General features: G+C 42.0%; 1 protein-coding gene across 16 annotated transcripts in view; it reads right to left on the minus strand.

The window, feature by feature from the left end:
• The window catches only part of EZH2 (enhancer of zeste 2 polycomb repressive complex 2 subunit), a 50,411-nt gene extending 42,367 nt beyond the window's left edge, over positions 1-8,044 (minus strand). For 3 of the 16 annotated variants that reach the window (XM_075083770.1, XM_075083768.1, XM_075083763.1), the window contains exon 1: positions 6,317-6,798. In XM_075083770.1, the coding sequence (XP_074939871.1) occupies positions 6,317-6,363 (47 nt within the window). In that variant the 5' untranslated portion in view covers positions 6,364-6,798. Of the gene's footprint in view, positions 1-366; positions 550-5,232; positions 5,301-6,316; positions 6,805-6,977; positions 6,997-7,934 lie in introns of those variants that run through there. The other 13 variants (XM_075083774.1, XM_075083773.1, XM_075083780.1 and 10 more) reach the window with 12 other exon arrangements.
• Between the last annotated feature and the right edge of the window lie 7,309 nt (positions 8,045-15,353).

Here is a 15,353-nt window from a genome sequence, read left to right on the forward strand (position 1 = left end):
AATTGGCACTAATGGAAATCAGCTGACATCTGACTTCAGTTTGGGTAACATCAGCAAAACACTGTGCAGCAGGTAATGCAGCTATTTATTTTTTACTTGGATATCTGCATGTATGAATACTTTTACCTATATTTGCATGTGCAAGTAAGACTATTTCAATCAAAAACCAAATAAAACATTTTAAAACTCCAAACAGCGGAACAGCAACAAAAAGTTTCAAGCCTGATTTTGATCATGCTTTTTAAAAGTCACCACTAAAACACCCCACATTTCTTATATAAGACCAAGCCTGACTATTTGTCAGGAGAAAGTAAAGTTTCATGCATAAAACTTGAACTTCACCTCTTGAGTTGTTCAAATGCATACCTCTGAATTTCTCCCTTCACACTCATTCACAGATGCCCATAGGACTCATCCAACTCCCACACATGTTCCAAATAACCTCTCTAGCCTAACACCGCCATCTCTCAAAATTTAGCTTTTTGATATTCTGCATAAATCTGGCAGAAAAAGTAACACTTGCTGGGAACACTTAAGGCATGTCTCCACAGGCAAAATAACTTAGGGTGGGAATTTCAAGTGCACTGACTATTCCACCCAAACTTGTTTTGTGGACACACCTTTTTTTTTTTTTTTTTTACTCTAAAACTCTAAAATAGCCACAGCTTCTTCAGCTCAGTCACACACAAAAGCAACCTATAGTCCATACCAGAAAAACCCTGCCACACAACAATTAAGCAGTTCAATAGCTATTTCATACTTCTTTCCCTGCATAGGCAAAAAGCCTAAAAAACATTATGCTTCGAGGTAGGCAGAATTTATTGTAGAACAGTCTGGCAAATAAGAGTTATTTACACAACCCTCATGTTAAGGTCCTCAAAATAACTGGGTCCAATGTATGGCACCCCTATTCTATAAAGTATATGAGGATGAATCCATCAGCACATTAGATTAAATGTTGCTTATAAAGGGGGAAAAAACAGGGACACTACTTTTCCAGAAGCTTAATGGAGAAAATTAATGAGAAACAGTTATCTTAAAAACAAATTTAAAATCAAGCCAAAACAAAAAAAACAAACAAACCAACCCAAAAAACTCCACTACCCTCCAGTGAGAAAATCAGCTCCTTAAGCTGAGGAAGAGAATTACGAATATTAAGGCTTTGAGGCCAATTATGTCTCCTGGTTTCAAAGCAATGATGGACTGAACACCAGTAGTGGTTAAACTATTTTAAGAATAGGACAACGTATGTCAATCCATTCTTCCAATAGTTGAACAGTGGATTCAACTCTGTACTACACACATTAGTAATAAATACTCACTGGAAACATAGCACAAACTAGCAGACATATAGGTGGAAGAAATTATCACAAAGGACAGATTGTATGCTGTCCCTAGTTATAAATTGCATCATTAGAAAAGAGTCGATAATAACCTAATGACTTTAATGCATTTGCCATGGTACAGTTTCGCCAGTAAATCAAGCGCCTGCAACACATGTCTGCCTGATTTCTGACAGAAGCAGCAAACAATTCCACCTCTAAAATTTTTTATCTTACTAGTAAAAAATGAAATCAGGCAACTACACATATAAAGCTTTCCAGATCCACTCACACTAAGAAACATGGAAAGGAAACAAGCTCATGTTTTTAAAAAAAAAAAAAAAAAAAGGAAAATTTATTTATTTTTATATATGTGTGTGTATATATATGAGAGTTGTAAATTTAAGTTTCCTTCCTTTCAAATACTTTGGTTTAAATCCCAAAGCCATCAGATGTAATTTAAAGAGACAAACGTGCAGGCTGTGAGAAAGAGAATGCATGGCAGCAAAAACTGAACCAACCATATAAAAGGCAGAATGGGAAGGAGCCAGATACAACAAAAATCGATAGGGGAAAAAGGGCTGGTTTGAGATTAAAGAATAATTTAAAAGTATAAAGAAATCATACCCTCCTGTAAAGATTTATTTTCAGTTCACATCTTAGAAATCCCAGGATGTGGACTGCAATTCGTACTACTTTGCTTGCATAATTACACATACAACGTCATTTAAGCAGGCACCATATGCATATATAAAAAAGGAAAACTAACAGCAAATTCTGAAGTTGTTCTGCAATTGAGTATCAAGGAAGTGTGTTCGCACACAGTAACGTATCACTTGTACCTCATTTGTTAATAAAATCATATAGATCTAAATTAGACACTTTGGAAGTACTACATCGCATTTTCAAGCAAACGACAATACTGCACTGATCCACTCACATCATGACATTGTTATTTTTATCCACAGCATTGAGAACACACACAGTATCTATCTACATTTGCAAAAGGCCTTCTCACCTTAAAAGTACTACTGATTTTATCATTAGAGAAAGGAAACATAGTACACATTATAAAACTTCCTAAGACAACAGTATTTTTAAAAAATTGAGCAGAGGCACAATTACTGAAAAATCCTATATGCGGACTTCAGCCACATAGCCAAAAGATTCCTAAAACAAGGGCCTGACCTACATTAATCTGGGGGATTTTTGTTTATTTACTTTTATGGACACAGCAGGGACATTAAAAAAAATATTGGGAGAGAAGAGGATGTCTGTTAAACTACAACCATTTCACAAGTCTGTGGTTAAACAATTAGTTATATATTTAAGAATTCCTTTCTTCCTTACTATTTTCCAAAGAAGCCTAATTTGTCAATATTATATGCAAATTATACTTTTCAATCTTAAGAGTTGCCTCTACCCAAGTTTACTAGTGTTACTTTATCTCTTTAATTCAGAATACCTTTTCTGACTGTAACATTGGAGGAATCTTTCTTACTTTCACCGAGGATCCAGACTTCAAGTCCACAGTCTGACACATCTTAGTGGAAATCTAGGTATACACCTAGAAAAACCCTGTAACAACCAAACTACCTCCTATTGCCAGTTACAGAAAGCAGCATTCTCACTACCGTGTTTTAGAAATTTCACTGTTTCTTGCTTGCAGCTCAATAGAACCTACTCCCTCCTCCAACAGATCTCACTCTTTAGTTTTACCTCATCCACAAAGAAACATATAAAGCATCATCCCAAAGCCTTTAACTGACCTCTGTGAGAACAGACAGAATACCTATTTAACAATTCTGTAGACCAATTTCCTTTTAATCTTTAGCTCAACAAAACTCTTGGGCATATGCTCAGAGCTAAAAAACAAACACAAGCACTCTGCTAACTTGTAACCAATGTTTTGGTGTTCCCCTGTGAAACACCTCTCCCTGTTTTGCATTCATTTTATACAAGGTTTTTCGTTGTCTCACCTTTCTTCCTCCCAAACATAGCCACTTAACTGAAGTTATCACATAAACTATGTCAATACTGAGGTAAATCATCCATTTAATGATTGACTTAGCCATTCTAGAACAGTTGTACAAGTCATATCCATAGATGCTAAATATATAGATATGTTTATAGATACCTGTATAGATAAATTTGTAGATACGGACAGCATAGATTCTGTCTTCAGTCAGACACAATTTCAATGAACCCAGCACTGCTTTCCATGGACCTTGCTAATAGCATGAACAGAAAGTTGGTAGCAGCTTTAACATTAAAATAAACATCCTGTTACTGTCCTACAGCTTCTGTTAGCAGGGGTCTTGTTTCCTAATATAAGTACTAGTCAAACACCTCACCAAATCATTAAGAATTACATTTACAGTATGTAGTCCATTTCCTTCTTTTTTTTTTTTTTTTTTTAAATCTGGTAAGCTGAATTTCGCTTGGATAGATAATTCTGTAAAGATGACCTACTTGACTCAGTAAAATTCCTTGCTTAGCAAAGGCCAGGTCCTACTCCTGAGACTTTCAGCATCCCTGCTGAGGAAAACTTTATTCCCCCTTAAGTTTCATAGATACTTCTCCTCAAGTCCGCTAAGATGCATCTACAAGCTCTAACTGTAGAACTGCAGAACTTTCAGATTACAGCCAACACTGATGTTTCCTACAGCACTTTTGCTCAAATACAACATAAAGCAAATGTTTATTAACTATGTTTTCTGTCAGTATTGCAGCCATTTTTAAAAATAACTCTCACTGTTCAATCACATGAATATAGTACTGTCACCTAAAATGGTTGTTCAATTTTAACATTAGAGCTGTGAACTTATCAAAATATACTTATTAAAATTAAATTATATATAGAGATAAAGAAACAGAATCTTCTTGTGAATGGTGACAAGAACAGGTTTTTTTGACTAATTTCAAGAGAAATTTTAGAGTACACCAACTTTTCTGGGGCCACTGTTGGAGCACACTAGATGCTAGATATAGCTTATTCTGACATAAGCTGCTTTACAGAAAGTAGACGGTGCAAGCTAACTGCTCTGTATATAATACAGTTAGTGCATTCGATACTGCACAACAAAAATTCCCTTCTCATTAATCCGAAGTTTCTTTGCAGGTAAGCAGAAGTGCAGGAATATATTTACATTTCACCTATGAATGTTGCAATGTTACAGAACAAACAAAAATCCATTTGAATGCATATCTTCAACAAAATCACCATATGTCAGCTTATTGGCACTTCTAGCAAGAGATATAAAAAAAATACGGCATGGAAAAAAAGAAAATTTGAGCTTGAATTTCAAGTCGGTGATTCAAGCTTATACACTACCGCTTTAGCTCATTTTAAACTGAGCAAAAACATTTTATGACCTATGATGGTGCAGATTTTCAGTGTCTGTCACTTTTCAGGGTGAAAATACATATTAAAAAAAAATCTCGGGGGGGGGGGAGAGAATATCCCAGGTTTTGTCCAGAATTAGATTCTTCAATTCTTCCAAAGTACCAGACAAAAATAGCTGTTGGCATCTCATAGAACATTTTACTGTCACAAATTTCTCCACAGGTTGTTTAACTTTGTTACTTTAATTCCTCATGTAGACAGAGAAAAGCAGGGGGGCGGGTGAAGAATAACAGAAAAAAAGTATTTTTCCTCTATGGTTTTTCTTTGGTAAAGGAAACCCACAACAAGAAATGTAACAATTTCAATATAACAACCTTAAAGCCAGTACTTGATAAAGCACTAGCTCTCGAAGTTAAAAACAGTTGACACATTGGACAAAACTTTTCATATTGCCTAAAATACGGGAAGCATGCTTTCTGAAAGACCCTGTAGATCTTAAATATTCACATTTTAATCATCTAAAGCGAGGGTAGTTATAGTACACTGTGTACACGTAATACTCACCCTTCTGAAGATGCTTTTTTGTTACCACAAAAAAAACATTCCCCGGACTCTCAGTTTGATATAGACACTGGGGACAAACAAAGTATAACCTTTTAATTTTGGTTAATCACATAAAGAATATGGATGTGCCAACCCCTAAAAAAATACAAACCTATCCATTAGGAAATCCCAGTTTAGATTACACTAAAAATGCTGGTAAAACTCTTCACTGAAATCTGTATTAGTAAGAGCCAAACTCAAAATAGCTGAGACTACAGTTGCTAGACTTAAACGAAGATGAACCTATATTGCAACAATTAAACAGCCTAGTTCAAAATGTTACAAGCTTTTTATTAGAGACCAAAAATCTGAACTTCCAGCTCCATAGTTAAAAAAACCAAAAACCTTTTCTCTAGCTCCAACAAAGTAAGGATAGCGTTTCAAAAGTTAGAAGTACCTTCAGCAATGTACAAATTCATTATCCCATTCCTGCTGTGTCTATGCACAAACTGCTTTTCTTTTGTCTGCTAATAACAATTTCTGAATCACCGTGAATACCTGTTAACGTCAAATACATATGCATGATGCCACAACACACCGATTTCTTTGTCTTTATCCGATCACACACATGCTGCTCAGGGACAGCTCTGTCCGGTACCCTCCTTCACACCTCCCCAGACACCCTAGTTTTAGCTCTGTATACCCGTGCTTGGCGACATCAGATCCAAAAATAAGAATTTCTAGCTCCCTATGAACTTTCTCGCGGCACTCTGGAAGATCAGGACCGCACGGTGCCCTTAACGATTAGGAAATTCGCCGGAGCCACCGCCAGACTGATTTGCCCCCTCGCCCTCTTAAGGTCCCTCCCTGAACCAAGAGCCCCCCCAGGGCCAGGCGCGGGAGCCCGTAGGACTGCGATCCCCCAGACCAGGAGCCGTTTCCAGAGCGCGGGGGAGCGGTCCGGGGCGCGCTCAGCCCCCCCGCCTGGCTCGCCCCGCGGGGAGCCAGCTTCCGGGAGGCTGCGGGCGCCCAAGCCCGGCGCGCACCCGTCCGAGCCCCCCAGGAGCCTGCCGCGGCGTGGGAAGCTTTGTGCACCGCTACCCACCGGGGGTGCACGGGCTTCGCCGCCGGGCGCTCTGAGACCTCACCCATCGTACGTTTGGCACGCGCACACCTCCCCTCTGCCTCTTCAGTCAGACGGTGCCTGGAGCAGCCGCCGCCGCGTGCAGCCGGCAGGAACGGGGAGGAAAGGAAGGAAACCGCCGGGTCTCCCCCGTTCTCCCCCACCCTGCACAGTGCGGGCCCCCCGCCCCTGGAGGGGAGAACAGCGAGCTCCTCTGAGCCGGGGGCTGCGCTCTGCCGTGCGAGGGTCGGAAAGGGGCCGGCCGGCCGGAGCCAACTTAGACAAAGGGCACTTCAGACTCCATGTCTCTCCCCTCCAGCTGTCACCGTCCGGGAGCGCGCGTGTCTCGCCGCCGGGCGCCCGCCCTCGCGCCGTTCGCCGCGCCCGCGAGAGAGGGACGGGAGGCGGCTGCTCCTCGGGAGCCGCCGTCGTCCCCCCTCCTCCCCTCCTCCCGCTCTCTCCTCCCCTCCCCCCATTACAAAGAGAACCGGTTATAAACAGCAGCTCCCGGCGCCAACGCCTCAAGCCCGCGAGGTGTCGCTCGCTCGCTCACTCACCCGCCCCCCCACCCCGGCCTCGTGTCGCTGCCGCCCCGCCGCCGCCGCCGCCGCCGCCGCCGCCAGCTCCGCGCCGTGCCGCTCGCCTGCTCGCTCTCCCTCCCCTCAGCCTCCGGCTGCCGGATTCACCCTCCCGGACCGAGCGCCAAACGCGGCGGCCCAATCGGCATCGCGCTCATTGCCGAGCACCGAGCGCCGCCTCGATTGGATGGACGCGGACGGGGCCTCCCGCGCCAATCAGGCACGGCGAGGGGCGGGGAAAGGGGCGGGAGCTCTCTCCCCACGTGCGGGGGGGGGGGGAAGGGGAAGGGGTGGGAGAGCTCTTTGTTCTCGCGCTGCCCGTGGGGACCTGGGGTGCTCGCGCTTACCCCTCCCGCGCCGCGGCCCTGCGCCTCCCGGGCCCCGGCTGCCCCTCACCAGAGCGGAGCGGGGCCGGGGCCCGGGAGGCGCAGGGCCGGGGAGGCTTGAAACTCTCTGCCCCCTCACGTGGAGGGGGGAGAGGGAGGAGAAAGGAGGAAGGCGAGAGGATTGGCGGGCACCGGGAGGGAGCGCGGAGCGGCCCGGGGAGGGGCCGTGGCGCTCGGCGCTGCCGAGTTTGAATCAGTTCGAAAGTGGGAGCTGTAACGGTCTTAACAGTCCCGCCGCCGTGCGCGCGGGAGGGGGCAGTCCTGTGGGAGAGGAGCGGGCCTCGCCAGGCGGGAAGGAGGGAACGTCTGCCGAGAGCGGCGTGGGCCGGGCAGTCGCTCCCTGCGGCCGCCGCCGCGCCTCGCCTGTTGCTTCACCGGCGGGCGGGCGGGTCTCCCATCCCGTTCGCCTTCCGCTTGCCTCGGCGCCCGCCAGGGTCTCACGGCGCCACGCCGAAAGGGTCGCGGTCGACGCTGGGCCGAGGCAAGGGCTGCCTGCAGCAGCCTGACCCCCGCTCCGGGCGGCCTCGCCGCTCCCGGGTTCCCCAGCCCCCGCGACCCGGCGGATGTGTGCTGGATGAGTCACCTACCAGAGTGGCGTGATGCACCGTCGTGTCGTGTCTTTTGACCTTTGCTTACCTAAACTTCACCAGCATCTGTCCTTTATTGTGCAGCATGCCCTTTCCCTTGGCTTTGCCTCACTGCTCGGCACCCAGAGTGCTTTCTCCACTGTCAAAACCCTACCCTGCCCTGCCCTGCCGTGGGAGTGGTAATAAATCACAGCAGCAGCAGCAAGGTGTCCGCTCCGCACCAGGCTTGGATTGTGTTGCTTGTTACATGCTGTGTCCAGCCTCTAAGGTTGCTGTAGTTTTCCCTCATTTCTAATCTGTGAGCTGTGCTCATGAGTCTTGTTGCCAAGGTTGTGTTAAACCTTGAGGATTCATGCTCCTTTAGTCCGCTGTCATCTCGCTCTTCAGTCTCCAGCCTTTCTTCACCTTCAGTGGTGAAAAATAAAGTTGTGAATATGAGTTTCCTAATGCAGTACTTCGCCCTTCCCTTGTAACCACATCCCTTTCCTGCGCGTCCCACATTGAGGGCTGCTTCCGAGGTGCACTGGAACATGAGCCACATCCTCACTTCCAGAGTCTATTCCCGTAATTCTTCCTTACCAAATATCAGTTCCCCTCTCCCTTGTGAATGCCTTGGTACATCTTCAGGGTTGAAGCTCCAAAAGCAAGCAGCAGGCACCATAATGAGGTCCTGAGTGACAAAAGTCTCTTTGGGGGGAAATAAATCACAAGCACAACCTCGTTCCCAAATCACGCAGTTGGCTTACGTGTCAAATGAGGCTCGGTGATCTCTGCTTAGAGATGATGTGCTTGTGTGCTTTTATAGTCTCTGTCTTTCTAGGTGTAAGCACTTAAAATTTCTGAACTTAATCACATATTGAACTTGAAATCTTAAGAGTGGGCATTCCTGTGCTGTATGTTCTCGATTTACCTCATGGCCTTGAAAAGGGGTTTCTACTAGTAGCTTATTTTTATTTTTAAATCTCTCGGGTTTTGTGAGTTAAAAGCAAAAAATATGCAGCAGAAATTATTTCCTCTTACTGTTACATGTCATAGTGTGGTAGATTGCCATACTCTTCCTCTAATTCTAGTGGAGTCGCTGATAATTTTAAAGATTATCTTAAAATTATCACATTTGCAAAATATTAGTCATTTCTGGAAATTCAGCTATTTGAATCTATTCTGCCCCAAGATGGCTGCCACCACTGAAATGGCTACCCAGTCCATTCACAACTTATAATTTGCAATTTATTTTGATTGTTTGAGTTGCACTTCATGGGATCTGGTTTTAGTCAACAAATATAAATAATCATCACTAAATAAGCATAGGGTGACTTAATATAAGTGGTACAATCAGCCACAGGGTGGAAAAATCTGTGTTGTAGAACCTACACTGTGTACTAGACTTCAGCAGAGATTGCTTTGTTTTTCTCTCTTGCACAGATTATTCATCTGCTATACCTGAAACAAATGCTTACTAGAAAATTAAACACACTTTGAATGAAGTTACTCTTTCTCCTTTGCACTGTAGCAAGACAACCTTTCCACCAAGGTTCCATTCTAGGCTGTTAAAGTGATTAACTCCTCAGCAAGGAACTCCATTAGGCACCGATTTTCTGATCAGTTGTTCAGGCTGTCTCAACCAACCAGAAGAATTTTAGCAGCTGGTTTTTTTCTGCACACAGTGGTTTAATGTTGCAACGAGCTCTGTACAGACTTTCTGTTTTCACAGAGTAAACCACCCAAATGGTTTTCTGTTTCTGCTGTATTTTTGTAATTAAAGAACACTTATTTGAACAAGAATCTGCTTTATGCAGAGACATTCAGACAGATTTTTAGGCAAAAATAGTAAGAATATTTTTGAAAGAATTGCAAAATCTGGTATTTTGAGGAGTCATTCTGAAAGGAGTGAATTCTGATGGCAGCATGTAATAGTGCTTTTGAGAAAAGCAGTTAACATTGAAGAAATGTGTCACATGACAATGAAAATAAAATCAGATTCTGGAAAAAGAGTATCAGATTTGGTTTGGACCCTCCTGGAATTGTTGAAAGCTTTTGCCTTTTTTTTGTAGCCAACACATTGTAGAAGAGCTTTTCCCATGTTCCCAACATTTGAATGAAATATGTATGCTCATATTGTATATATGACTAAAGCAGTAGAATGAGGATTTGTCAGTGCTAGATCACTAACATCAGTTAAACATAAAAATAATTGCTTAAAGCATAGGCTATTCCTAACTGTGATTGCTTACATCAAAGTGTACTTATGTGCCTCTTTTCATCCTTTAAAAAAGTGGCATTTGAATACAGAAAAAAGAGGCACAGCACTACAAAGCATAATTAATAGTTGAGTGGTTTCTTTTAAAGATTTCTACAACTCAGATAAGGTGGTATTCCCGAAGCATAGATTATTCTTTATGCATAATTATTGTAATGATTTCCTTGCAGTCAGAATCATATGGTATTTCTTCCATCTGACTGGGAGAGCCAGGCAAGACCAGTCAGGGAACTGCCTTAGCCTGAAGTAACCACAAATGTTGGCCAGTTTTCCCCATGTCTGCCTGTCTTCATTAAGGAGAAGCACAGGTAGGCCACCTCCACCATTAGCAGCCCTGAGCAAGCACGCCCGTAGCTGCATCTGTAATTGTTGTAGATAAGCTTGTGACTTGCTGATTACAGCGTTGCTTTCCTTTGTGCTTCAAGATCTCGCTGTTAACAGAGCTGTGTGCAGCTTTTGGGTGGGTCTCCTCTGTGGCGCAGTCTGGTGGACTTCAGGTATTAGTCACACAGCCTTTAAAGGTTTGGTCTGGTTGCTTTTGAGCTGCCTTGCTCAGTGGCAGGGAGAGAAGGAGGATGCACACCCTGTCCTTGTTATACCTACCCCTTCAAGCAAAGCAGCAGGCCGTTTAGAAGTGTGGTCTTTGTTTCTTTGTTTGGTTTTCTTATTTAATTTATTTTAAAAGTTCATTCCATATCTGTTTGGGCAGATGCGCCTTCCATACGCTACTCATTCAATTCCTAACACTAATCTGTACTTTTCCCAATACCTTGGCTTCTTGTGTGTCTTAAATTCTGCATTTTAGCCCATGTGAATTTGGTAAGATTTTACAAAATGTTTACATATATGGAAATGTAGGTACAGCCTGAATGAGTAAATCTGTAATAGCATTAAACTGTTACGCACTGTGATGGTTACACAGAAGTCAGCACATACCCTTTTTAAAGAGTTGGCCTTTTGTGACATTAATTAAAAAAGGAGTTCTTTTGTGATAACCTTTTAAAACCAATTAATGACAGTGTTTTGTAACCAGCCATTTTGAATCAACTATGTTTTTAAATGTTTTTCTATTAATATCTTCATGGTACTTATGGGCCAATTTCCCTGAAAGAAATGCAACCTTGTGTCCTGTTTCGCAAACCCTTTCTGACCTCTTTTTTTCCATTTGCTGTATGCTTCTCTGTATAATTGAATTTAATAATCAGATAATCAGCCAATGTAACTTTGGACACAGTGGCCATTACCTAGATTAAGAGAACAAGGAACCGAGTCACTGCAAGACATAATGTATACACAGTGTTTTTCAGACCTGCCAGGTCTCCTGTATTGTACTCTTGACTCCTGGCCTGCCCTCCCCTGCTTCTCTCACATTTGCAGTGCAGTGTTGTGGCCTTGCCTGGTCAGCATCTCACATGCCAAAGGCGTAGGGCCTTGGGGTTGGAAAGAGCAGCACAGACCTGCAGCTGAAGGCATGTGCCTCCAAAAGAAGCACCGTGCTCACAGGGTCCCTGCTAGCAGAAGTCAGTCCTCCTGTAGACTCTTTCCCTGTCATGCAACCAGGCGTGTGGTTGCCATTTGACTTGATGCACTTGTCACAAGACCCAGTACCTGGGAACTCACATGACCAAAAGAAGGTTGGGAGGTATATGCAGTCAGGATGTAAAACTTGTGTACAGTGGCAAGTGTTAAGTGTAGTTATTGTCTCAGAGTACTAATACCAGAGCACCATGAAAATTAAATAGATGGCATGCATGAAAAAAAAAATATAGCAGTAAGTACATTGCTAAATCTGACCAAAGTGTGCTGTTACAGGAAAACGCATAGATTTCTGTGCCATTTAGGGGATGTCTGCATGTGATGCTGTGAACCCATGCAGCTGGTTCTTAGCTCTACAAAAGCATTGGTTGTCCCCTTCTCACCAAGTAACAGAAAACTACCTGACCTTTTGCTGAATGTTTGCCTCTTGTATCATAATAAAGGTATATTATATTTTTTATACTAAGTGCTTTCAGCATGCTGAAAGCTGGGCCACCTCAGCTCTATCATACTGAGTTCAGGGAGCGTTTTCTGAGGGAAGAGGATGCAAAACAAATAAAAGTGGAAGTGAGGGTGATGCAAAAATTAACTCAAACTATGGCTCTGTGTCAAATACAGGATAGTATCTTTTTGGCTAAGGAGAAATGTTGTCAGAAGGAAAACGCCAGTGTTATTTTTATACAACAACAGAGGCAATGTAAGTGATTTTCTGATTACTTTTTCTTAACAGAGAGAGAAAGCTTATTGCCTGTGATCATTCATTTCAATTTGTGAAAGGGATCGATTAACTTCCTCTGGCTTCAGTTAGAAATTAACTTGACTTTAAAAACTATCTGTAGGTAATGGTTTCATTTTAAAGAATCTACTTTTGTTTATATTGTGGTCACAGAAGCTGCTTAAGTTGCATAAGAAGCATACTTTCCCACCCTGTCTGCTTGTTTTTTCCTTTTCTTCTTATTCTTCACCTCACCTGCATTTACTGTTATATTCAAACCACTTAAAGGCCTAAATGGTCTCACGTAACAAAATTGCCATGAAAGCATATGCTTGAGAATTTAAATTCCAGAATGCCATCCCCATTTCCAGGTGTATTTGGCAGTGTAGCTGTATGATACTGCTGGGTGTGCCACTCACAAGGGAGGATTTTGCCCAGACAGAAAAAGCTGCAAATTAAAGGTTCAAGCGGGCATTCAGTGAGCATGGATGGATTGTCTCCCATCAGGTCAAATCCAAGATTAAAAGCCTGAGCTCTGTTTGAATATTCTGTTTCTGAGGTGTCAAAATTCTTCAGTGGCAGTGGCTAAATTACCCTTTGCAGATGGACAAAGTTCACCAACTAGAATCAAATCTTCTTGCTCAGCTGCAGAAGGTATTTCTTCAGGCAGCAAAGCGCAATATACATGTAGTGATAAGTCAGACTGTTTGCAAAAGTAAATGCAGTTGTGAAATCTCTTTCCTTCTGTTCATCATTTCACCTCCCAGAAGTATTACCTCCAAATGTAGCCGCCCGTCCATCCGTGTGTGAATTTGCCATGCATAGGCCTCCATTTTTAACGTCATTCACCCTTCCTCATATGCTCTTTCATATTTATAGTATACCTACTTTCAACTCTTCCTTTGTAAAGGTGCAGTCCTGTCCTCTCCTAAAATTACCTAATCCTGACATCTAAAATAGTATTTGCAGTTGCACTGACCCTACCTACCTTTTTAGAAAATATAATAATACATATTATGTTATGTGTGTATACACATGATCTGACATACTCAAGGATAGTAAATTCATAAAGGTAAAAATGAAAATATTGTTTAGCCCCATACACCTGATTAAACTGAAAAAAAAATCCTGGTCTTTTCACCTTTACAGGAGAAGACCAGGAATACCTACACTTTGAAAGTGGATTTGATAATCTGTTAAATCTTGCCAGGACTAGTAAATTATATTGTCAAAAAAGTAAGTTTGAGAAGATCTATGGTAAAGACTTTACAGTAAAAGGAAAAAGATAATGATACTCATCTACTAATTAAATAAACTCTGTCTCATGCAAGTAATAAAAATAAGGTTTATGGAGATGTACAAAGTACAAAATATGTATCCTCTTTGATTATGCTTCTGGGTTGTGTTAGTGTTTCTCATGATTCAGGAGCCTTTTCAAATGATAGTTTATTGCAAATTTCATCCCTTACTCATGGGTTGCAAAAAGCTTCTGTCAACTCCAGGACTATATCAAGTTGCTGTCATGTTCCCCTTCCTTGTTTGCATGTTTGTGAAGAGCCTGTAGTGAGTTGAGATGCTGGTCCTTACCCACGGAAGGCAAAGCCTTCCAGCACCCCTAGCTTTTTGTTTTCTAGGCTTAGTTCTCAATTAAAACATTCACAAATAAATGCAAATTTAAAAAATTTAAAAATTCACTGCTGTGACATTGTGTCAGTGAGTTTACTTCCTAGCTGTAAGGATTTCTAGTTATTTGGCAGTCTTTTTGCCAAATATGCGGTGCTTTATCATATACATATCTCTGAAGATCAAAATGGTAAAAACAAAAATCACTGTACTGCTGGTCTGAGAAAGCAGTTGATGGGAAAATAATGTTCTATTTCTAAAATCAGAGAGTGATAAGAATTTTTTGTGCTTTATGACAGAAAGGATCACCATTGCATTGATTTATGTGCATGTACAAATACATACAGACATTCAAGCCTGTCACACCATGATGGAAGGCTTGGTCATGAGATGGGCAGACAGCATTACATTTTAGGTGTCAGCTGAATATGCTGGACAGATATCTAATGGAAAGAATCACCAATCTGTATTTGCATCAAACTCATATCATAGAATAAAAAAGGTAATTGGCTTAACAATTTTAAGATGTTACATATCACTTTCCTCTCTGAAGCCTTCATGCTGGGTATGAAACATACAATTAAGAGAAATTAAGGGAACTGGAATTTAGCCAAGAAAATTTTGAAATACATGAGTGTCTGCGCAGACTGATGCTGAGAAATGCTTTATGAAGGGTAGATTGCTGACAACTACATAAGTGTTAAAACCTTGTCTATAACTTACATGCAAAAGGCCACATTTAGCTCTCAGTAATGCTTACTTAAATAATACTAAGCACAGTCATATCTTTCTTTTGCTTTCAAAGCAAGCGAGTCAAAAAGGAGAAAAAGAGAAGGCTAGGCAAGGCCCATGCAGCACTAAGTTTCTACCTGAGACCTTAAAATACTTCCAAGTCACACTGAGGGGTTGTTTCATGAAGTTTAGTACCTATCAGACTGAGGGTGTAATTCTGATTTGCTCAATCTATGCTGGTCTTAAGTGAATTTTAATTGGCACTACTCACACGGAAAGTGAGATGAGATTCTAAGGCTGTAAGTATGAAGGACTGAGTCAACCAAGTGAGTGAAACACTGACTAACTAATTAAGTGAATGAGTGAGCAGGGCATTGTTTTCTTTTGTGATAATTTCTATGCATGAGTGAATAGCAGGGCTATTACATGTGTGTGAATGAGTGGGGTCAGGATTGCTGAACAATACAGTTGTGTGCTCTTTCCATCGTTTGATTAGAGTAATGAGCCAAGTGTTTGGAATATTAATACATGTAGACTAGAGCTAAACTTGTTACATAGTTTGGAGACAAATTGAAAAATATGAACGATAATGTGCCAAAGTCTGT

The sequence above is a fragment of the Phalacrocorax aristotelis genome, chromosome 2, assembly GCF_949628215.1.
Source record: "Phalacrocorax aristotelis chromosome 2, bGulAri2.1, whole genome shotgun sequence".
NCBI classification, from domain to species: domain Eukaryota; kingdom Metazoa; phylum Chordata; class Aves; order Suliformes; family Phalacrocoracidae; genus Phalacrocorax; species Phalacrocorax aristotelis.